General features: G+C 36.7%; 1 protein-coding gene across 4 annotated transcripts in view; it reads right to left on the reverse strand.

Annotated features, from left to right (window-relative positions):
* The window catches only part of LOC107653652 (inaD-like protein), a 116,743-nt gene that overhangs the window by 26,644 nt on the left and 64,143 nt on the right, over positions 1–25,956 (reverse strand). For all 4 annotated transcript variants that reach the window (XM_016440430.1, XM_016440432.1, XM_016440428.1 and 1 more), the window contains exon 30: positions 446–642. In XM_016440430.1, the coding sequence (XP_016295916.1) occupies positions 446–642 (197 nt within the window). The remainder of the gene's footprint in view (positions 1–445; positions 643–25,956) is intronic.

The following is a 25,956-nucleotide window of genomic DNA, read 5'->3' on the forward strand; positions in this document are numbered from 1 at the left end:
TATTTGTGTAACTTACTAGCACTTTGTGAGTAAAAATAGTTTCAAAGTAATTTCTTTCCAGCGTACAAACATATAGATAAGATAGATGATAGATAAATAGAAATAATATTTAAATTAATAATAAAATAAATTATAACTAAAATTAAGAATATGTATAAGTGACATCAATAAAAATAATATAATAAAACTGTAATTAATAACAATTAATAAAATATAACATTAATAATTACATTAATTATTATTATTGGCTACTGATTAACCAATTCATATCAATTATAATGACTGCTAATGAACAAATAATTTGATTTGATGTCATTTTTTTTTAGTTTTTCTTTCTTTCTTTTTTTTTTTTAAAGAAATACTGTACTAAAAGTTGAAGATGTTCACCTTCTCTAAGCCCCACCTCAACCACTCAATCACTTGACTGTGTGTTTGCACGTTTCACCTCCAACAGCTCGTCGCCCACTTTGATGTGTCCATCTCGGCTGGCCGGCCCTCCGGCGGTGATCCCCACCACGAAGATGCTCATGCAGGAGCGATCCCTGTTCCCGGCCAGACTGAGGCCCAAGCCATTCCGATCTTTCTCCAGTTCCACGATCAGCAGCTCTCCCGGCAGGTCCGCGTACCTCTGCCTGATCACCTCTAAACGCAAACATGAAGAAAGGACACGTCTGACAGGGAATAGGACTGGAAACAAAAGCAATTACTTTCCTAGAGGACAAAGATAAAGGTATTGTTTACACAAGCGTCTATACATCACACTGAGTATAGTAAACCGTATTGACATGCAATCTGAAAAGCCCCAAGGCTCATGGAGCAAAGCATCTCTCATTTTGAGAATGTCCTCGGTATGTCATCCGGGAACTGAGCCTAGCATGGCTTGGAATTACACATTAAGTCACCGTATGTAGTTCTTTCTAATTTAAGACCAATCCAATTCTAACCTAATGCACGCAGTCAAATGTGGCGCCCAATGTAGGGTCGTTTCGAATGCCATAAGATAACTCGCCACGTCTATGGCCATGTACACAATGAAATCAATTGACCTTTTAGTACTTAATTCTGTTCTGTACATACACAGTTCAGTAATTTACGCAAGTGACAACTGCATTCTACAACTGAATTGACTCTCTAAAAATGCAGGTATTGACAACCGAATTTATAGAAATTCTACACAGTGTGTATGGAACCGAAATGAACAACTAGTTGTTAATGACGTATTTAAACATCAGAGTTGTGTCTTTTCTGTATGTGTGGTGTAATGAATCACAGGGTATGTTTCGACTCATTACTGTTGCCAGATCATACTAGAAAAAAGTATTCAAATAAAAACAAGCCCTAATAAACTCAAATCCAAATGTGCTATCTTGGAAATAAACCACATACCATAACAGAGCGACCTGCAACTGCCTACTTCATTAACTACATAAACTGGATCGGTTTATGAGCCAAGCCCAAATATCAATCCCAAAGACGCTTAATAAGCGTTGCTTATAATAAGTGGACATGGCAACCCTTCAAAAGTGCACTCTGAGAAAGCAGCCTTCCAAACATTAACAAAACATGATGTCTCTGTCGATGGGGCTTTAGGTAAAATCGCCGAACATAACGAGTCTTTTGTCATTGTAATATTACTTTGGTTAAAAATAGCGTATACCAAACATGCGAGATGGCAGAATGCTGCTATGGTTACCATGGTGTCAATCATCATAGTTTTGAGAGTGAGTTCTGCTCCGTACACATACAAAACGATAATTTAGGGAATTCACTCCCGTATGTAAATGCAGTTATCACTCCTGAAACTTTGCAGTGTGCACGTGACCTATATTACTTAGAAATAATTAACAAGTCAAAAATTACAACTTAGCTTCCACTGAAGGTTCGAGCTTAGCATGGACAGGAATTTCAAGAGCCCTTTTGATTGCCGAGGTTTGAGTAGACTAATTTAAATTTTTCTCTGACAAGAATGAAAAAACGAAACACTGATGCATTTCGGGCACTAGAGATTTTCCAGGTTGAGTGGAGAACGGAATTGAATCTTTTACAGCTCACGGCTCATGTGATATTACATCTAGACTTACAGAGCTCACGTAATCGATTAATTGCCACACGCCGATAAACGGCTGAGAGAAAGACAGAGCAGAGCCTGCAGCATTTAATCGCCACGAGCGTTTTAAACCGCGGCAAATGAATCTTAACAAATCAGCCCTTAGTTGACCTAACACAAGCTCAAATCAAAACTAGGCCTGGTTCATCCTGAGGCACTTCCTGCTAAAAGGACAAAAGTGAAAGTGTCACTTTACTTTTACCCATCTCGCATCGCTCAAAAGTCTGTATTATATGGCTGTTATGGAAATGGGGGCTGAGCCGGGACTTCAAGGAAAAGTAGTGACTGGACTCTCGAGCACCGGGAACATTTGATAATCTTCCAAGCCAGCTGCTTCTCATGAATCTCAAAAGACTTCAATGGTCGAAGAGATTTTTTTGAGGGCTCTTCAGTTTTCATGCTATCAAAATTCAGTGTAGTGCTGCTGGTGGCCATAAAGAAACAAAACACCTCAGACGGAGATGATTTGCTGGCACTTGTAAATCACAGCGGACCATCAGTTAGGACTTCATTGATGAGAAACCGTGAGGGAACTTCGCAATACGGAATCAAAGATAACCAGGCAATTTGTTGGCTGGTTTTAGACACCTAAACAAAATGAGGCCACTGGCAGATGGTCGGTGAAGATGTTTCATACTTTTAACAACTTCTTCCTACCCTTTAAAGTCTTTTCCAAACTTCAATAATCCCATGTGACACTTACCATGGCTCTTTAACGTGCAAGTTTCAGTAGCCATTTTGATTAAAACCACAGCTGTCGCATGGACGTGACCTTTCGCATTATGAAAGCTCATCCCTGTTTCCTTTATACTGCGGTGTAGCTCTTTGGGGGCGCGTCGAGAGAGCACCACTACCATGTGAGAGGCCTAATTAAAAGCTTTAGGACTGTAGGAGCAAAATTAAACTTTGGCAAATGGATGAAGCGAGAGTGTCGTACCTCCTGTGTGAGCAAAGAGAGGAGGTAGGACAGCCTATCATAGCCCTCGGACTGAGGAATACGATTGGGCAAACATTTTATGGTCATCCAATTTATATCGTCCACAGATTATATAAATACATAGAAATACATTTAGACCACTTAACTTAGTTATTGCTATCGGGATGTGAAGGGACTTTCAACCAGCATAAATTTTTTTTTTTTAACCAAATCACCTACACTGCCTTTAAGAATAAATTTACACTAGCTAAAAGAATATTATTTTGCATTAAAAACTGGCATAGACAGGTTGTGACTAGAAATGGTGAATGTTTCAAATATTATATGGTGCTCATTATGCTGTAATTTTAAATAAGTTAATTATTAAGTTAATAATTATCAATTAAAATTTACAAGTGCATCCTGAATTTTGGGTTTCGGCCTAGAATTTTCATTTTGGTGCATCACTAGTAATATAATCTTTTACTTTTGTGATTAACACATATTCTGTCAAACATGCATGTAATGTATTGATCTAGATCTTTATCTATACTTTGTGAGACGTGTTTTCATTATACTTTCTGAATGAGCAATCATTCTTGCCAACCAATACAAGTGCTCAAATTGAATTTGTGATATTTAATATTTAATAACTTATTTCCTACATCTCACACCAGGGATTTTTGCAGGTCAGTGGTTCAACAATTAACACTCGATCATCAATCAATGGTTTACATTTCTGCTTTGAGTATGAAGGATTCTGGGTTCTAATCTACTGTAATACAATGCGCATGCACATAGAAATCCTAATTATCGTTTATACTACCGCACTTTTAAAATCAGAGCAGTCGATTTTAAAACTCATGAGCTTAGCATCTAGGTTGACATACGGTCAGAGGTTCAACTATCATTGATATCATCGAAGCAAACCTTGATAGCAAGATAATTCAAGAGGCTTCATTATGCATTCATATAAACCCTGCCATTTTATTGATCCAATGTGTAGCTTCATATCACTGAGCTGATCATTGACAGTCAGGTAAGAGGCGTTTAATGCACAACAAACAAGGGCTGCGCTCAGATCAGCTGCATCAGGATCCATCACATGCTGATAGAGGTGGAAACAAAAACCCTAGGATTTGTAATTTGATAAGACTCCACGGAGGATGAGGAAATGAAAGATCAATGCTGGCATACTTGAGACCGACAGCGAGAGATGACTACCGTGAAAGAGAGGAATGCTGTGCAAGGAAAAAAGAAAAATGAAATGGAAAAAAAAAAACTATTAACGCGAAAGCAAATATTGACCTAACATTTGAATGACCTTGAGGCCGTTGCATCATCTTCTAAAGGAGAAACAAGGGAAAATCTCTCCTCGAGGACAGTGAAGGTCACCTTCAAGATTTTATTCTGATTGAGAGGTGTTTGAGGACAGCGAACCCATTCTTGATCAGATTATGAAGCACGTAGCAGCTCACGTGTGCAGCACTGGCTAGTTGTTATAGGTCAGACAGCAATTCAGCAAGCAGAATCGACTGGCAGAGACCAAAGGGTTGAGGTTTGCCTGATTTTGCCATCTAGTTTCTCCTGGTGGATGCTGTAACTAAACTTATTAACTTGCATATATATATATATATACAGTGGGTACGGAAAGTATTCAGACCCCCTTAAATTTTTCACTCTTTGTTATATTGCAGCCATTTGCTAAAATCATTTAAGTTAATTTTTTTTCCTCATTAATGTACACACAGCACCCCATATTGACAGAAAAACACAGAATTGTTGACATTTTTGCAGATTTATTGGTTTGCTAATGCTGGCCCTTCATCATTGTCCAGACCCTCACCAAGGGTCGCCCTCCATCTTCACCAAGGGGGAAGACGTGCCAGAGAGATACTGGCGAAAGCTCAAGGACTTTGCATGCCAGACGGTGTGCATAAACTACAGTAATGAGAAGGGAACTGGCCTTATTCAACAGTTTTACTCCACTGCACACATGCAGCACAGAAACTCAATAGCACAGTTGCTCCCTATAGTCCTATTTGTTCAAGAAAGACTCTTCTGTATGGCATGGACCACAACAAGGTCACTAAAATGTGATTTTACTGTGGTTCCAGTACTGTGTGTGGTCATTCTCTATATCAGCAGTTCCCAACCTTATTATTCATTTAGCAGATGCTTTTATCCAAAGGGACTTACAACAAAGAGGCAATACAAAGCTTTAATTTTGTTCATGAAAATTACAGGCTAGACAAAACATATGAAAGTGAGGCATACACTAAAGTGCACTGAGAAAGTGTATTAACAGTTATGACAACACAATATGGTTTATAACCAAGAAATGTTAACTTTCTAAAAAATTCTAAAAAAAAACACTAAAGTAAAATCAATAATTTTAAATGCTACATGAATTTAGGAATCACAAAATACATTTACAAAATGAACATCTTAAAATTTAATTTATTTTCATTTTAAGATTTGCTAAAGATTACATTTAACAGTATTAATAAATCATAAAAAAATTTAAAATAGAGGAAATAAGCATTAGCAATTATACAATGGAAAACTAATTTGAATTTAAAAAAATAAATTCAATACAAATAATTTTTAAATGTCTGTAATACCTTTTGAAAACCATATGCAACCAATATGATTTGTAATGGTTGAACATTTCTCATTATAAACTTTTTTGTCATGTGCCATCAGACAATGTTTTGATAAATATGTAACTCACGCACCAAATTATCATATCTTACAATTACAAACACAACTGACAAGAAATTATTTACAAAATGACAGTTAATTAATACAGCACTGACCGATAATTAATACAGATAATTAATACAATGTTATCATAGAGAGTAACTGGCAATGTTTGAATGAATATTTGCAATAACTAAATGATTTTAATATATTTTTATGTTAATATAGACAATTATTTAATATATCTATAATATTTTTATTTAATATATTAATAAAAATATATATCTTATATATAAATAAAAATATATTATTGCAATATATATGTATTATTTTTTATATATAAAAATTAACAACCTGCAGACTGAAAGTTTAGGAACCACTGCTTGCATGTAGTCATGTAGTTTTTCACCAAATAACATAGCTACTATCTAGTAAAGCAGTGTAATACAAACTGCTTATTTAGAATCCAAGGTTTCATAAGGAGTCTTAGTCTAAATGGAGAACATCTTGAAAACGGTCTCTGTCTGCAGTGGTGTGATTCCAGAACAGCAGACTGCTGTTGTCTACACTACATACCTTCACATCCATCCAAGGCTAGTCTTTTATCAAAGCCTCAGGAGCTCACATCACTCCTCACCTTCTTCTTTCATGGCTGACGCTTTCAAATCGATCCGCTTGCTCAAACCAAGGCTATATATTGCATTGCTGCATCTGCACAGATCATAACAGTTGTTAACTCTCATCTCTCTCAAAGAGATTTAATTAGAAAGCGCTGAGGACTGAGGCTGATGAGCTGTACTGTGGGAAGAGTAAAACGTGAATGAGGGGCTGGGAAATATTTGATTTCCATGTTCAACCAAACAGTAGGGAAAGAAAAATGTAGCCTAATACAGGAATTTAAAAACGTTTTGACACCAACTTTTTGACCCACTTCCTAAAATATATATAATTTGAAAAAACAAATAAAACCCCCAAAAATTATTGTGTGAGAAAAATACAAAGATAATATGTTATTTCAAAAATTAAATATTAGGCTTTTTTTTTAGCTATAAATACATAATAAATGTGTGTGTGTATGTATATATATATATTTATTTTTATAATTTATATTATTAACATTTTATGGTATATATAATTTTAAAGTGATTATATAAATAATTAAAAAAATGTGTTTTCTTATAATTTAACCGCTCTGAATTCAGATTGTTATTATAATTTAGTATTTTATATTTATTTTTATATATTATTTATAATATTATATAGTATATATGATTTTATATTGTAAAAATTATTAATATATAAAATATATGAAAAACATTAATGAAATATATATTGTAAATATTTTCATATATTTTACAATTTCTAGAACAACTCTGAATAGAGTATAATTAAAATCAATAAATTTACTAAACACGTATAGTAAATATTTTCGCATATTTATAATTTCTAGAACAACTCTAAATAAATAAATAAATAAATAAAACATACATGCATGCATGCACACAAATTTCGGTCCTCGTTCAGAAACCTTACGGTCAATTGTCATGCTCAAGGACACATTGGTTTCCTAAGAGGTTCGATCCTACAATCTACAATCAGCTCAGATCTTAAACACTGCACCATACCACTACCACAACAACAAAGAGATCTCATTACAAAAACAATCAAAATATCTATTACATGAAGAACAATGCAATATCGCACACGCTTCTGGACTGTATGATGATAGTCTCTGACAGGTCCCCTTGCTGTGAGCACTCAATCCCCTTCTGTGTCTGTTTCCGTTGTACAAACATACACCTATTTATAGTCTTATTTTTAGATGCACCAAAGTTGCCTTCAAAAAAAGTGGCTCTGTAATTTACTCAGCCAAACACGCTGAGGAACAACACATGCTCACACTAGTGATGGGCAATACGAGTCATTTTATGTCACAGTAACGGCAGATATACTGTTCACAATGTATATAGTTAGGGCTTGTGCTTGAAAACACATGATCTTGTAGAAAGTCAAATTTTTTAATAATGTAGTACCTTAAAACAGTAATCTAATTAAATACTAAAAATAATACTTATTTTAAAATAAAAAATTATTTAAATCAAATTAAAAAAATACTAAAATACTACAATAAATAAAAAAACGCAATATTTTTTTTTTTTTTATATATTTTTTCCATTATTATTTTCAACTTGATGCTGCAACACAAAAAGGTAAAATGATTTATAAAAATTTACATCCATTGTAATTATATCATAAACAATAAATTTGACACCCTCGTTCTTTTCGCTCAATGCCATTGCTGGCACACAAATGTGTAAACCATAGCCTGTGCTTTCAAAACAGCTTGTTCCATACTAAACACTCCTTGCGTACAATAAAAGGTTCTCCTTAACTCCAAACAACATCATTACAAGCTAAACTTGCTTGTTGCATATTGTGCACCAATACAACTAGGTCTATGGGAAGGGTTTGTCCTCAAAGGATTTTCATTCGGCTTTATCAAGGCTGTGTTATGAATGGACAGAAATCAATGACAAGGCCACGCGGAGGTAATTAGCGTAACACAAACGGAGGGCGTTGTCTTTGAAGTCTAATACTACAAACATCTTAGGCCGAAAAATAATTATAATCGGCATTAATTATTCAAACCGAGAGCCAAATGGGTCTGGTAAACAGGTAAGATCGTTCTCTGATGTTGATAAGGCAGCGGTGTGTGCAGGGAGGGTTATAATCAAGAGGGACGTGCAGGTGCACCTTGCAATGACAAGGCCACGCGGAGGTAATTAGTGTAACACAAACGGAGCGTTGTCTTTGAAGTCTAATACTACAAACATCTTAGGCCGAAAAATAATTATAATCGGCATTAATTATTCAAACCGAGAGCCAAATGGGTCTGGTAAACAGGTAAGATCGTTCTCTGATGTTGATAAGGCAGCGGTGTGTGCAGGGAGGGTTATAATCAAGAGGGACGTGCAGGTGCACCTTGGGATAATTCAAGATTTTCCCCCACAGATTGAATTCTGCTGGAGGGAGGTGGGATAATCTGATGGGCCACCCCTGAGTGGAGGGACATGACGCAGATGTGCGTGAGACGCACACGTGCTTACAAACATGCCTATGAAACATTTAACATGTTGTTTAGGCAGCATAAGAAAGACTGTGATTGGTTGTGTAAATTTGTACATTTTCTCTATGTTAAAATACTTTAGTCCAACTTAATAAGCAGAAACAACTAAGTAAACCATGCGTAAGTTGATTCACCTGAAAATGTAAACACTGCGGCTCTGTTTGTCAAAACATTGTTATGTTTGTTTGAGAATTTTGACCTGCCTGGCATAGCAACCGCGGCTGAACCAATGGTGTGATTTTGGGGCGCAGCTATCTGTCTGTCAGACCAATAAAAGGACAGAAACTGGTTTGAAAACAGTCATTACGGTTGAAATTCCAGTTGATGAAGAAACTGCACACTTCTCCTTTAAGTAATTTACATAGATTAAGAAAGCTTGCGATTGGTTAAAAAGTGCATATTTATTTTATATGAAATAATTAACATGCAGAAATCACTCTAAGGGTGCTTTCACACCTGTAGATCGATTGTTTTGTTCCGAAACAGGGATTAAAATAATTACAATGTTGCTTTTTATTCTTGGTGCGGTTCGCTTTCACACGGCAAAGTTTCTAAATGGACCAAATTTGTTAATACAAGTCACGCGTGAGTAAACTGTTCTCTCATTGGTCAAAGTTCCACGGTTTATTTTCCGGGATTCCACTGAGCTGTCACGGCTGTCATTCATCAGGATGGAACGATAACAGCTTATTGTTGTTTTTTTTTGTAGCTGTCGTTATAATAATTTATAATTTTGAGCAGGAGTCCAGGATTGATTGGGAAAACATTTTTAAAATGCACCTACTACAAAGAAGAGCAATAAGACGGCATTATAAAATAAAAAAGTGTGCTTTGATTTTTGAATGGCAAAGACTTGCTCACCCACAGACATTCACAGGTTAATTTTGAGGTATTAGCAAAACAACAAAGCTAATGCTTTTCACGGAACTTACATAATTACCCATCATAAACTGTGATATAACCTGGTTCGTTGGTCCGTTGGATCGGATTGCTTTCTCACTACAACCGAACCGCTCCAGAGTTCGTTTTCAATCGAGCCGAGACCACCTCGTTCAGGCGATCTCGGACCAATTGTTTTGGCGCGGATCCGAGCGTGATTGCCGTGTTCACATATGCCCAAACGAACCGAGCTAAGGGGGGAAACGCGCCAGGTTCCGAAACAACGGGCCAGTGTGAAAGCACCCTAAGTAAACCATGCATAGGTTGATTTACTTGAAAGTGACTGCTTGTCAAAATATTGATCTGTTTGTTTGAAAATTCCGACCAGCCTGGCATAGCAACAGCAGCTCAACCAATGGTGTGAGTTTGGGGCAGGGCTATATGTCTGTCAGACCAATAAGAGACAGAAACCTGTTTGAAAACAGTCATTATATTTGAAATAGTGTTTGGTGAGGCTTGCGCTGCAGAAACTACACACTTCACATGTAAGTAATTAATATAGAGCAAGAAAGCATTTAAGTGGTTAAAATGTGTAAATTTTCTGTATGTTAAAATAATTAATATGCAGAGACTGATAACTAAGTAAACACTGATCTGTTTGTTTGAGAATTCCGACCAGCCTGGCATAGCAACAGCCTCAACCAATGATGTGAGTTTGGGGCGGGGATATCTGTCTATCAGACCAATAAGAGACAGAAACCTGTTTGAAAACAGTCATTATGTTTGCAATTGCATTTGGTAAGTCTAGCGCTGCAAGTAAGTAACTGACATAGGTGTAAGAAATCCTGTGACTGGTTAAACTACCTGATGGAAGAGTAAGGAAATATTGGTCCATCTAAAACATGTTGCTGAAACAATACAAGCAAAAACAAAATGTCAAAACTTATATGGATTTTAATAAATCTAGTCCTGGATGATAAACGAGACAAACCATTTCTGCAGAGTTGTTGATGTCCTACCGCAGTTCTCATGCAGTGTAACCTTTCACTTTTCTGCAGTAAGAATAAGCTGCTTTCTCTCAAGGCTGTAATGCTTGATACTGAGATAAAAAACAGATTTCTAGATTTTTCAAAAAAATATCTTCAGGAATTTGACCAGTTCATGGTGAGTCACAATTTTTCAACATATTTTAAAGCTTTACCTAGTAATTACAAAAAATTATATACAATCATAAATTATATATATATATATATATATATATAAAATATTTATCTAATATAAACAATGGGTGAACTATCTTTTTCTGTAACCAAAGAGAACAACAAAAAAACAAAAGGTATATGGAAATGAGAGGAGGATAGTGAACGAATAAAGGGAAAAAGAACTGTGCAAAGCAGATGAAAAAAGCAAAAGAGAAAGTATAGTTCCTCAGGTGGCTGGCTGTAGTTAAAGTCCATTCTGTCTATACGGCAATTCTTGATGTGTGTGAAATCTCTGCATTGTGCCTGCAGCACCACACACTCTTAGACAGCACTTTCATAAACGGAGCATTTTCGTCTTGCAATGCTCACAGTGTGAGTGTGTGCAGCAGCACTGCAGTGTCTGTCTTTCTTTCTGCAGCCTCATTTGTTCACATACACATTGTACTGGTCACTGTCTATCTGTAACCTGCTGAGATGCACCATTACTGCACTGCATTCATATCAACAGTCTAATCAGTGCACACACACTCCTAACCACTCACTGTAGGGCAGTTGTGGCCTAATGGATAGAGAGTAGGACTTGTAACCCGAAGGTCGCGGGTTCGAGTATCAGGTCCGGCAGGGATTGTAGGTGGGGGGAGTGAATGTCCACCCTCAATACCACGACTGAGGTGAGACCCTGAAGCAAGGGACCGAACCCCTAACTGCTCCAGCATTGGCTGCCCACTGCTCTGGGTGTGTGTTCACAGTGTGTGTGTGTGTGTTCACTACTGTGTGTGCACTTGGATGGGTTAAATGCAGAGCACAAATTCCAAGTATGGGTCACCATACTTGGCCACACGTCACTTCACTTTCACTACTAAACAATCAACCAGCCAGCACTTTTCCCAAGCGAGGGTGAAAATAAAAACATCTCAAATGTTTTTGTCTAATCATATGCTCTCTAGAATGATGATGCCCCTCCCCCAATACCACCTGTAACTGATGTGCAAGTACTACAGCAAATTGCTCTGCCTAAACTTCTGGTTTCAATAAAAAAAGTTTAAAAAAATTAAGTAAAGCTCAATTTGTCACTGGCACTTTTGCAAAATAGATCTTAAGTCTTATGAGAGTTTACATAACACTTAGTCAGTAAAAAGTGTAAAGCTGCTAAAAATGACATTTAGTCAAACATTATTATACTCTATCATTATTAGGCAGGTAAGGCCCTCTGTGCAGTGCCGGATGAGATGAATACTTCAGAATCAAGTGACGGCTGGGTTTCAAGAAGGGGGTCTCAAGAGGGGACGGCAAATGACCTGTCTGTGCGAGACCTGGGAGACCTGTCTGCAACATGGAAGGATTGCTCCATTCCAAAACCTAGTGAGCTGCCTATTGAGGCAGCATTTCAAGGGCGAGAAGGCTGTTTCAAAATGTAAACAAAATAAACAAGATACCTTTTTTTAAACAACAACTAAGACAGCATTGCATTTATCAGGCTACCATACCAAGGTGGTGGACAAAACTGATTATAAATACTTACATTTATTCACTACTCAAGGTATTGATAGGTATTGATTGTTAATGATTATTTGATTACTATTTCATCATTTAGCGCTGCATTTTATGCTTAGAGTATCACTCCATTAGCTTAGCAACATGCTAACATCAAATCAATTGAGAGTAGAGTCTCCCATGTGGAGTTGCTGCCTATGTAGAGCATTTCAAATCAGGCAGTTATGAGGTTCTATGAGAGTCAATATGCTCCCTTAGACAGCAGCTGTCTACATAAGTAAACAACAAGGCAGCTTTCTAGGTTTTGGAACAGAGCTGTGGGGAGAGACACTGTGTGTGGCTATTGTAAGATCTTAAAGGGATGCAGCACTCAGACACAATTGATCTTTAAAATGTCACACATTGCAGGATTATATTATACGATCTGAATGATGAACCATATAAACCTAAGGATACACGCCTACTCTTAATGTGCAGTGTGGGTTTGATTTACACCCAGCCCTTGCACATGTACACACATTTATTTTTCCTATCACGTTGGGGACTTTTCTTTGACTTACCCTACCCTACTTTAAATGTGCACACAGACCTTTCTGCGCTTCCACATTTTCATTAACATTTAGCACTGTATGTTAATTAAGCCTTTACCTTACTTTCTCCCCACGGGGACCGTTGGCTGGTCCTCAAAATATATGTGCTTTCAGGTTTTACTATCCTAGTGAAGACATTTGGTTTCACATGCACTCACACTTTTGCATGTTGCTTTAATGAGCTCATTCCTGCAATTTAAAGTATTTTATGTGATACACATACACATTGTGCAATGAGCATTTACAACTGACTGAGGCTCTAACACCGTGTCTACACTGGACGCGAGCGGCACGGCACGACAAAATACTATAGAACTCATTATAATCAGTGATGCTGTCTACACTGGATGCGGCGCAGCGAGACACTACAAATCCCCGACAGTAAACTGCTGCTGCGTTCTATTTATGACGTGCTGACTCAAATTTCAAATGAATTTCAACGGTCGCTTTGTCGCGTCCAGTGTAGACAGACTTTAGCTGTTGCGGTGCGACGCAACACGACAACGGTCGCGTCCGGTGTAGACACGGTGTAATATCACAAGACGACCACTTCAACATAATGATTACAAAGGGAGAGAGCGAGAGCAAGAGGGGTCAATATCTCAATCATGGCACACTCATATTTCAAAATGACACTTTCATGAGTATGCAGTGAGAAACAATAGCCAATAGCGTAACGGTGAATGAATTATAGTACTCTGAGGTACAGAAAGAAAAGGTTGAGCGAAAATGAACAGGAGAGAGAGACCTTTGCTCAAGGTGTTTACGTTGAGAAAATGCTATGTAAAGATTTCTGAAACACATAGGAGAGTGTGTTTTACACATGAGACTCAGATTAACACAGTGCTGCCCTATGCAACAGAGAGAGACAGAGAGAGAGAGAGAGAGCCGAGGAAGAGAGACAGGAAGAGGTGGAGAGATGCAGGCAGAAGGAAAGAGAAAGAAAGGCAGGCAGAGAGAAAGATAAACTCAGAGAGAGAGAGACAGGCAGAGGGAGGAAAGAGACTAAGAACAAGAAGAGGGCAAGATAGGCACTCAGACAGGCAGAGAGAGAAACTGGTAGAGAGAGAGAGAGATGAGAGAGACGGCCAGAGGAAGACAGGTAGATGGAGACTGAGAAACTGCTACAGAGAGAAAGAGACAGGCAGAGAGACAGACAGGTAGAGGGAGAGACTGGTATACAGAGAGAAAGACAGGAGAAAAGGAGACATCAAGTGGGAGAGACAGGCAAACCCACAGGTAGAGGGAGAGAGGCTGGTGGCTGGTGACAAAGTGAGACAGGCAAAGAGAGAGAGAACACAAGAAGAGGGAGAAATAGGGGGAGCAAGAGATAGGTACAGAGAAAGACAGAAAAGTGTGAGTTAAACTGGGAGAGACAGACAGAGATATACTGGAAGGAGAGACAGACAGAAAAAGACAAATGGGGAGAGCAAGAGATGTACAGAGAAAGACAGGAAGAGTAAGAGCTAGATAGGGACAGAGACAGATGTGCAGGAAGAGGGAGAGACAGGCAGGCAGAAAGAGAGACAGGCACAAAAGAAGATACAGAAAATGGAGAGACAGGCAAACAGATACATAGTAAGACAGGCACATGAAGAAAGACAAACAGGGGGAGCAACAGACAGGTTCAGAAAGAAGCAGGAAGAGAGAGAGACAGGCAGACAGACAGGCAGAAAGAAAGAAAGAGAGACAAGCAGAGAAAGTCACCTTATCTTAAGGTTTTTGTTTTGTAAAACTGCAGAGGTACTTTTCACAAAACCCAACCAAGAGCACAAAGTGTGTGTGCAGCAAAACCTGATAGAGTCCGAACCATCCCGTTTGTGCACTGTTCCCTTCTGACTTCAACCCTGCTGTGCTTCGGCAAGCATGAAAACACATACACACATAGGTGTATGCACAACACAAAGGTTAAACACTGCCACACACACCGTCCCTTCTGTCGCGCAACAGCGCAGGACGAATCGGACACTGACCTGGCACCATCATCCATCCTTTAGAACACCTCCACAACAGAGCTTACGGTATCCATATGTCCTTGTGTGTCCGTCAGCGGCGTGCCGCCGTTAGCCAGGCTGACCGGAGGTGAGAAGTCATGGTGTTGTGTGAACCGGCATGGGTGCTCGTTCTGAACACACTGAGCGGTGAGGAGAGCAGCGCTGCACTGTGTGTGTGTGCGCGCTCAGTCTCTCACACACACACACGCGCTTCAGTGTGTCTAACCCTCCCCTTCCCTTCTCATTTTCTCCCTAAAACCTTTCTGTATATACAAATAAAGGGAAGATAAACCTGATTTATTTTAAATAATTACCCTAAATTGTCTGTTTCCTTTCTGACATGATCCGTCTAACCTTTCCTAACATTGCGCATAAATTATGCAAAATGCCTGTGCAGTCATTAGGAGACGAGACACGTGGTATGCAAATGCTCCTGTGCTAGGAAAGTGTTGACTAATTGCAAATTCCTGTACGACAACATTTACTCGCATGCACAATTGATAAGGGAGGGAGTCAGGGGTCGATCCTCGGTCCTCTTGCGTTTTCTGCACATAATAGCATATTGATCAAAGCGTGGCTTGCCAATCATTGCCGTTTTCCTAATGCTCCTGCCATCACACACACACTAGCACTCCAGTTAATGCTGCTGCTAGAGCGTTATTATTCTTTCCCACATGTGAACAGCCAGAGGGTTGAGTCAGCAGAGGACAATTTGTCGCAAAATAAGACTCGTGAATTGCCAATTCAAGTTCAGAATGGAAAGTGGCTTTGCTCTCTTCTAGTGTGCCTAATATGCATCCCTCTCACTCTCTGGGGCAAATCGAATTGGCAGACAGTGACAAACCTGTTTGTCTGCATCCCAGTGACAAATTTCGAATTGCAAAAACACTTCCGCACATTAAAGATTTGTCAATGTTTTCTTTACTGCATCAGGCAGCTTGCTCATTTCAGGAAAGTTCTTTCTTGGTGAGACTTGATTTTAATCGCTTTCAGTGCCTGTTCCTTTTGGTACTAAATTAGCCGGGCATTCAAGAGGAAACAGGCATCTGAATAACCAATCACGATGAAGCGGCTTGGTTTTCAAGTCCATTACACCTGCACTGAAGCGCAGTTTCAACAACTGAGAGCCCTGCAAGTACATGAGCTATTTTACTCCTACATCAGGGGTGGGCAGATTTAAGTCAAGTGCACATTACAAAAATAAAGCTTGTTGGCCTTTGATGTTCTAAGAAACCCTAGATTGTAGCCAGCCTCCAGTGTGAAACTGCTATGATAAATTTCAAACAAACTGAATATCATACTAAAACTAACAGACAATTGTGACGAAGGACAAGCAGGACGAATTGCTCAATCCAGGAGGATTGCAAAACCCTACACTCGGTTTGTACCAGTAGAAGACATGTACGCCAGTGGCAATCTGCTTCATAAATACTTTAGAGCAAACCTGCAGCTGCAACAACATGTATTGGCATATTGGTCACCATTACAAATTGCTCACACACCACAGGTTTGTTTTTCTTTGATGGATAGCAACATAGAGGCCACCGTTCAATCTCGTTGGGACCATTACAACGCCTTCAGTACCATTTGCAGTACTGAAGATCACATTAGTCAAAGACTCAAGACGTCCCTGCTGACGCCAAACGGTGACCGTGGAAAGAGATCCAGGCTCCGTCTTCCATGACGCAGACAACGACAGCAGAGCGAGATGGGAGGGGTAAACAAGTGAATTAAACGGACAGATCAGGCTTGAGCGGTAGAGGATGGGGAGTCGAAAATGAGAGAGTGGGTGTTTAACTGAATGAGTGTGGTTGATTCATTACCACAGAGACCAAGACAGCTCACTCAAGTCTGCGTGAAGCTCCTGAATACATGGCAGACAAGATCAGACTAAAACACACACACACACACACACACACACACACACACACACACACACACACACACACTTAAAGAGATAGTTGACAGGTCTGGACAAGAGCTTCTCTCACACACACACACACACACACACACACACACACACACAAACACTTAAAGGGATAGTTTGCCTCAAAACTGACAATTTTGTCATCACCCTTGTGTTGTTTCAAACCTGTATGACTTTCCTTTTTCTCTGCTGAACACAAAAGAAGATATTTTGAAGAAAGTTTTTTGCCGATACAATGGAAGTCAATGAGATTCAAAACAACACTGTACCCCATTGGCTTTCACTGTATGGAAAAAATTAAAGGTGGACAGAATATGATTTTTTGATTGAACTATCCCCTTTAAACAAAGATTCATTTGATCAAAACCATCATAACCTACTAAAGTACGACTGATTACCCAAGGTCGCGTTTGATGCAGTCTACATCTCACTATCGGTGGGGATGCTGGAAGACAAATTGAGAAATAGAACGATGCTTGAGAAAAAGTTTTCCTCTTGTCTTTGATTACTTTGCTTTCAGGCAGATGGGGAATTTCATAGTGCCGTAAGGGAGAACTGTGGAGTTCTGGCCCTTAATTGGTGTTTTAAGGAATACAGAAGCTTTGTTCTTTAAACAAGGACACTGGGGGGAGAAAAAAAAGTGTTCTTTACTCAAGGACAATCAAATCACCAGGAGCTGTTTTATGTTGAATACACAATTTATTTTAAGTGCCGGCAAATAGAACACAGCAGTAGTCTTGAGTGTGCATGCGTTTCAGGCACCTGAACAAAACCATTACAGATAAAAAGAGAGTACTGACTACACACTGTCCTACAGTACACACAATGGCCCATCAATGAGTTAGCATTCCATCTCAAAGGCAGTTGCTTGACTAGTGCAGGAAGTGCATGTTCATTTTTGTTTTTTTCATCGTTTTCCTACCATGTGGAAAACGATGTCAAGGCAACAATAATTGGTTGATGGCATCAAAAGAACGTGCACAGTCCCAAACCCTTCACTAGAGACAAGTGGAAGTCATGATAACCATTCAAACCTTGAAAACCTCATCCAACTGGTGGATCTGGCGAGTCACTGCGCACCAAAACGAAGCCAAATCAAACTAAACCCAAAACAAAAAATTTGTGTGATAGTTGCCAAAATCAAATCTCCCATTGAGAGCCACCACATCAGGTCACTGAACAAAACTAAACACAAAGAAAAATACGTGAAAGTTATGTAAATACAATAATAAAAAAAAAAGAATCTGATTCTAAGTGACTACTTATTTAACAAATCATTTAATACCATAAAAGTCAATGCAAAAATCATACCAGTCCAGATAAGACCAACCAAGAGTGTCTTCGTTGACAGGTAGAGAGAGAGAAGCGATTGCTTAGGTAGGAGACCCAAATCTTTGCTCAAGTAAGTGTGTGTTGGGAGTGAGATGAGGGCTGAGGAAACTGGGACAGCGCCAGAGACTGCGACTGCTCCAATAAACAGTGCTGGGGATTCACTCCAAAACACTGGAATAACTGACCTTGACCTGCTTGCTCGGAGGAAACTGTCCTAAATACACTTACAACTACACAGACAGCGCTGGCCACAAAAACCACAGAACAAGAGGAAGAAACTATATTTGGTTTCTCCAGGCTGGAAAAACAAAACAATAAAAAACAAACAAACAAAAAAAACACTCACAACACAAACAAAAAATTAGAACTTCAGTACGACAGAAGTTAACCCTTAAATGCATACCTCGGGTCTTTAGCGACCCGGGACATCATTCTCTACCCTCTCCCTCCTTCATTTTTTAAAGTTAGACATGAACTTTCTTAATATTCCTCAATCTATTCATTATTATCCAAAGCCACTTACAAATGAAAACAAGCTCATGTTGCAAAACCAACAAAAGAGAAATAATATGCAAGTGCTACATTAGTATATTATTATAGTCTTATATTTCAATTTCACAAAGAAACGTTCAGCATTTTGTCCAAGCAATAATAAAAGGACTAATAATTTGTCTTAAATCTAATTTTGTAAAAAAAAAAAAAAAAAATTGTGAAATCGAAATCGTGAATTTAATCGAATCGTGAGTTGAGTGAATCGTTACATCCCTATGTGTAAGTATTTTTCCCTTTCCCAGATATTTACATATCTGATGACTCAATTTGTGCAATGCATCTTTTTTCCTCAAGGTGGCACTGTTTGATACACAATGATGACGCGATGTTTCACTCATAATTACCGCAGGCATAAAACAAACGAATATCATCAGCAAAAATTTAACTGCTTTGAATGGCTTTACTGCAGAGTAATTACTATATGCAATGAAATATAAATGTCACTGCCATTTGATGCTGGATGTGGTGAATAAGCTGCCAGTGATCAAAATATTGAATATGAAGTCATTGAAAACGATAGTTTTGAGAATATGGTTGAGATCGTGAATGTGAGGCAGATGCTGAATGTACTGTGGAAGTGCACTCTGACGATGACAGCGATGGTAAAATCATCTGCTCAAATTGAACCAGTTTAAGTTTCAAAAGGAAACAAAACATGCTTTATTTTATTCTTCTGTAATTGTTCTTAAAATATCAAGATCATTTTTTTGCTATTGCAGCAGTTAGAGGTCCATCCGTGCTGGATATATAGGTCCGGGTCGCTAAAGACCTGAATATGTAATAATGACTGGTGAAACATTCATGAATTTAAGGGTTAAGGACAGGAAATCATATCAAGAGAGAACCGGATTTGAACTCTAGATTCCACAACAAACACCACAGCTCAATGTATCAGCAGTAGACAAAGAATCAAGTAACTGGGATGCTGCCAGGGCTATCAGGGCTAGTATTCACACTGCTGGCGGCACACTGAAGGGTGTGCATAAGTGTGTGTGTCTGCGATATTAATGGCTGACTGGAGCAGCCTCATAACTCTGGCATTAGGGAGAAGCCGGTGGTAATTACGACCCTATCTCTGGTCCCAGATCAGAATGTCCCGCTCCAGATAAACGAGGGCCGGCTCTGAGCCAGCACTGATGGATCGAGGAGCGTTTTCTTCTGCCCAGAGAGCAGCTCTTTCTGTGCCACTGCTTCTAAGGAGGCACTTGATCTACAAGACAAAGATTGCACGGCCACAATAATCTCGTTTCACTTCCGACAGAATCACTGGCTCGCAGTTCCATCCAGCTCTTCAACAACAGCATTTGTTGTCGATTACCACAGAAAATAATTTTGACTCAAAAATAGATTACTTTAATTCACTTTATTCAGTTTAAATCTAAAAGCAATACTTAATAAATACAATTATGATATTTACATAATACATGAATACAACATTATTTGAGATGAAAAGTTGTCTAAATCTTTATTTTTGCTACTGTTAAGTCTAAATTTAAAAATAATGATTAAATTACAATTATATGTTGTTGTAAATGTTCTATTGACGTATTAATTTCATAATTATATTTATTTATTATTTCATTATTAATAATGTATGTTAAATAAACATTCATTTTAAGTGCTTTTTTAATTAAATTTTTTTTTTTTGATTACCACAGAAAATAATTTTGACTTGTTCCTTTATATAGGTATAAGCAGGGTTTGAAATTAACACCCGCCAACCCGCCAAATGTGGGTAAAAATCAGCTGTGGCCGGTAACGCTGTCAAATCACTAGCCAATTTGGCGGGTTACTTTTCGTAAGTTATGTTCACTCATTAATTTCTTTGGGAAGTTCATGCAAGCCAAATCTGCGCAGGTTTAGCGCAAATACTGAACTCGTGAGACATCATGACATTATCGAGTATATTGCAAAAACCTGAATGGCCGGTAACTTAAAAATTTAGTAGCCAAATTGGCTGGTGAGTAAAAAAGTTAATTTCAATCCCTGGGTATAAGGTATAATGTATGGTTTAAGGCAGGCAAAAATCTATCCAACTAAAACAGTAGCAAAAATGATGGTTTAGACAACATTTCATCTCAAATAATGCTTTATTGAGGTATTAATTTTAGAATTGTATTTGAGATCAATATTCCCTACTGTTGATGAACTTTTAGTGCTTTTCTGAAGCAGCAGTGTTTTATTTATTTATACATAAAGGGGCAAGTTGAAATTAATTAAATAAATAATCAAATAAAAAGATAATAAATAAACAATAATAAAATATAATAATAAAAAATAAAAGCAAAAATCACAAGCACTTAAAATAAATGTTTACATGCATTTACTTAAAAAATGAAAGCACTTACATTAATTACATGATGAATAATAAATAAAATGTAATTATGAAATGAATACATCAATTAAAAAAATTATATATATATATATATATATATATATATATAATTTGATGTGTAAAGATTTCTAAATCAGTTTTTGCATGACTACCATTCTAGGTCGATAAACTTTAATAAAATTATTTATAAAAATTATTATAAAATAAAAAATACTTTGTGTTAATCAAAATTGTCACAAATGCTGTCAGTTGAGTTTAACATTATGAATTCTATTAAGGGAGTGAATGTTTTGACTGCCTGACGGTGGATGCCAAAGACTTTCTTAAAATGAAACTGTTATCTTTTGTATTTCTAAGCGGAGCAGTATTGTGTAAATGATGGATGGGCTATGTTGATTGACAGGGCCTTTGTATGCGAGAGTCCCCTGTGTAAACTCAGGCACATTGAGTGCCGCCTCTCATGTGGGACACTTTAGAGAAATCTGCCAGTCCTCTCTTTCTTACTTCCCCTATCTCAATCCTATGACACAGCATCCCGCTAAACTAAAAATCAGATTGGGAAGAGGCCTGTCACTCAGACGTCACCTTGAAGGGAACGGGAGAGTGATGTGGTTGGCATTCTCAAGTAGGTGCTTGTAAAGTGAAATGGCAAACACTTGTTATCGACTGGATTCAAACCAGCCTCTTCACATGAGAACAACAGCTGAATGTGTCTGGAACACAAGAAGGTAGACTTTGAAAGGAAAAATGTCTACAGTGCTCAATCGTGAAGAACTTTTAAACAATGGCACAAGCTGAGGTGAGGTAAAATGGTTTATTAAAATCAGTGCTTTGCAAACAAAAGCAAATATGAGTCCTTTATAACGTGAAAATACATTAAATTACTTCAAAAATTATGACATTTTATTCCATAGTTTTTAAATATAAGAACAAAACTGTATGATAAAAAAAAGGAATAAATAGATATGTTTCCCAAATCCACAGAGGTAATTTCTTTAAAGTTAAGACAATATGCAGATATTCAATAAATGCAACAAAAAAATAAATATATAAATAAGGGTACTCAAAACGAAGAAGTTAAATTGAGAAAAGAGAAAACACAAAGGAAGTTCGTCCAGGTAATTTATGGAAACATTGGACAATCAAAATATTAGTGATTACTTTTGCTATTTTATATTAAGGATAGAATTCCCAGTTGAAACGATCAGCACTGGTGTTCTTTTAGCTTTACTAAATTTAATATAAAATATATATCAATTGAATAATTTTATTTTATAATATTTAATATAAAATTTAATGTATTTGATATAACATTATATTGAATTTAATAAAAAGGTTAATTTAATAAAATAAAATATTTATAATCAATACAACATTTAATTTAATTAAAAATGGTTAACATAAAAATAAATACATTTTTTAATTTAATTTATTTAGGTGTTCTGGTGTCCATTCTGAGCTCCTTAACTAGCTTAACCAGCAGAAACACGCTGGTCCAAGCTGATCTTCTCAGAAGGGCATGAACAAGTGTACGGACAAAAGTCATCTATAAAGAAAAACTGCAAAGCTCTGAACAAAAAGAGACCACCCTGAGCCAAATGAGAAGACAACAAGACGCCACCGAAAACCCAAGAAGCCACAGCAGGAAACGCTCGACGTAACGCACTATAACCCTGATGCAACCGGTCACCAAGCAAAAAGACGTACAACCACCTTGAGGCCACACTACATCCCACAACCTCTCGCCCATGAAAGACACATCAACTCTCACCAACTCCCACAGAACAGAAGCAATGAGGAAATGATAGAAAAGAGGAGTCCTTGACGCTTTTTATTCCTCAGCTCTCGTGATGAGAATACAGATTACTATTGGGGAATCCCTGGCCATACAACAGTCAGCTTCTCTAGCCTGCAAAAGAAAAACACACATTATTTTCACCTTCTTTAATATGTCTAATGTGTTCTGCAATCTGCATGATAGCTGCATTCAAGTTAGCAGATCTATTTTCACACTGGTGTATTTTCTACACACTAGTAGTGAACTATTATGGCTTTTTCATTGTCCACTGCGACTATCTAGTGAGCTAGGTGGCAGAATGCAGATATAATGCCAATACACACACACACACACATACACACACACACAAATACAATTTATTGAAGATTAAATAAAGTCAACCAAATTTGAAACTAAAATCACATAAGGTCGATCATAAGTCTTTGCCAATAAAAATCATGTATTGATGTATGGTAATTCTATTTCTCACAATATTTCATTAACATTTTTGCTCCTATAATACTTTATAAATAAATAAAAAACAATTAAAAATTACAATTACTTTAATATAAAATGTAAAAATAATTAATATAAATTTAATTTAATAAATAATTTGGTTTATAATATGTTTTATTAAAAATATGTTTATTTAAAATGTAATAAAGTAATGTAATATTTAATTTACAATGCAATGTAACATTTAATTAAATTTAAATTCTCCTATAATACTTTATATATTTCACAAATAATGGTATATTTTAATATAAAGTTTAATTGATAGAAAATTTGATTTAGAACATGTAATATAAAATGTCATTTAAAATTAAAAAAATGTATTGTACCATTTACTTTTCAATGTAATATGACATTTAAATATTCCTATAATACAATATATATTTCATAAAAATGTATTAACAAATGTAATATAATAAAGCAATTTGTTTTTTATTTTGTGTGAAATGCAATTCAAATTATAATAAAAAATAATGTAAATAAGATTTAATTTACAATGCAATAACATTTAATTTAATTGCTTCTTATTACATTTCATAAAATTATTTTAATATAAAATATAATGTAATAAAATAATTTGATTTATAGTTTTTAATATAAAATGCAATTTAAAATCTAAAAATGTATAATATAACATTTAATTTGCAGTGCAATATAACTTTTAACTTAGTTTAATTAAAATCTTCATATAATACATATATTTCATAAAAATTATTTATTTTAATATAAAGTTTAGTTTAATAAAATAATTTGATTCATAATATTTAATATAAAATGTATAATTTATAAAAAAAATGATGTAACATTTTATTTGCATTGTTACAATTAAATCAATTTTAAATGTTCTTATAATACATAATATAATTCATAAAATACTTTTATATGAAATTTACTTTAATATAATAATTTGATTTATAATATTTAATATAAAATCGAAATAAAAATGTAATAAAAATAATGAAATTATTAATTTCAAGTTTATCAGACCATTTAAACGGTCAGAAATGTCATAACGTAATAAAAACTCTCTGCAGACCCCCTGCAGTACTTTCATGAACCCCTGGTTGAAAACTCCGGTTGGGGGATACACTCTGCAAGTTGTTTCTATGAGATGTCATGGGGGTCTCTCTTGTCCCTCTGGCACGGTTTCAATTGCGATCCAATTATGATGTCGTGATGCATTGTGATCATTTCATGAAACAGCTGCCGAAACAACACCCCTCCACACAGTCACTGCTAGATACCCTAATGCCATCCTGCTCATCAATCTGCTTTAGAGACATTGTTTCTCACAATATACTGCCTTTGCAGACAAAGAATGCTGAGGTAAGGCATTCTGCCTTAAATATATGTAGAAAAGCTGTCAAGCATTCAGCGGCTGTCTGATAAATAACAATATTCAGTGCATTAAACCGAATCCTCCACCACTGAACACATGAAGAAGAGCCACTCACATTCTGGCAGCAAGAAATCCAGAGAAGGCAAGAAGAACAAGACGACAAAGAGCTGGGAAAAGAAATAGCCACTGATATTTCAGAACGAGAAGACAAAGCTAAACACTTCAGCCGTAAAACAAGGTTTCCTTGATCACTCAGCACTCGCTCTTGTTTAATCCATATATGAAGAGATAAGACTGAGAGCAGCACTGCAGAGAATACCTCTCATTAGATCTGCTTCATTATGCCTCTTAATTAAGGAGACAGAGTCGGCTCGCCAATTTACCAGAGTGATGAGTCACGTTCCTTCACTAAAACCAGCAGAGAGATGAGAGTAGAATATGAATGAAATATATACAAAAAAGTATTTAAAAGTATTTAATCTTTTTCGTTAAAGAGAAATGCACTTCAAAATATTTACAATACATTCAAAATTACTACTACACTATTATTTTTTTTTATCATAAATTAAATAATCATTTCAAAATGATAATTGACTATATTAACATGAATAGTAATTAAACATAAATATAATATATTAATGGTGCTTGTTAAAAGGAAATCAACATATTAAAATATTTATAATAGAATTAATAATAATAATAATAATAAGATAAACTATAAATGCTTATTATTAAGCATTACTAATAAGGATGTCCCGAGCTGATCTCAAGGATCGAGACTGGGACCGATCAAGCATTTTTTAAACGGATCGGTATCAGCTCTCCTAAACTCGGTTCAAACTACATGATTTTACGACAGTCACTGTGTCAGATTTTGCGATTTTGACTCCTAAAATGTGTTGTGAACAATGTCAAGACTACACGTTGCTACCCAACCATTCATCTTTGTATGGACTGTCGAAGAGAACTGAGGTAAAAGTGTTTAACCTTTTTTTCACTCGAGGAAACATAAAAGCAGGAGCATTATTGCAATAGCTGCACAAACATTTCCTTCATTGGAAAATTCCACCTAGCAGGACCGATACCATTGTACCGCTATATTAATCTAAATATGAATGATATACATGTAAAACGTGTATATAATCATACTCGGGGGGGGGGGGGGGGGG

The sequence above is a fragment of the Sinocyclocheilus anshuiensis genome, unplaced genomic scaffold, assembly GCF_001515605.1.
Source record: "Sinocyclocheilus anshuiensis isolate Anshui unplaced genomic scaffold, SAMN03320099.WGS_v1.1 scaffold1079, whole genome shotgun sequence".
NCBI classification, from domain to species: Eukaryota; Metazoa; Chordata; class Actinopteri; order Cypriniformes; family Cyprinidae; genus Sinocyclocheilus; species Sinocyclocheilus anshuiensis.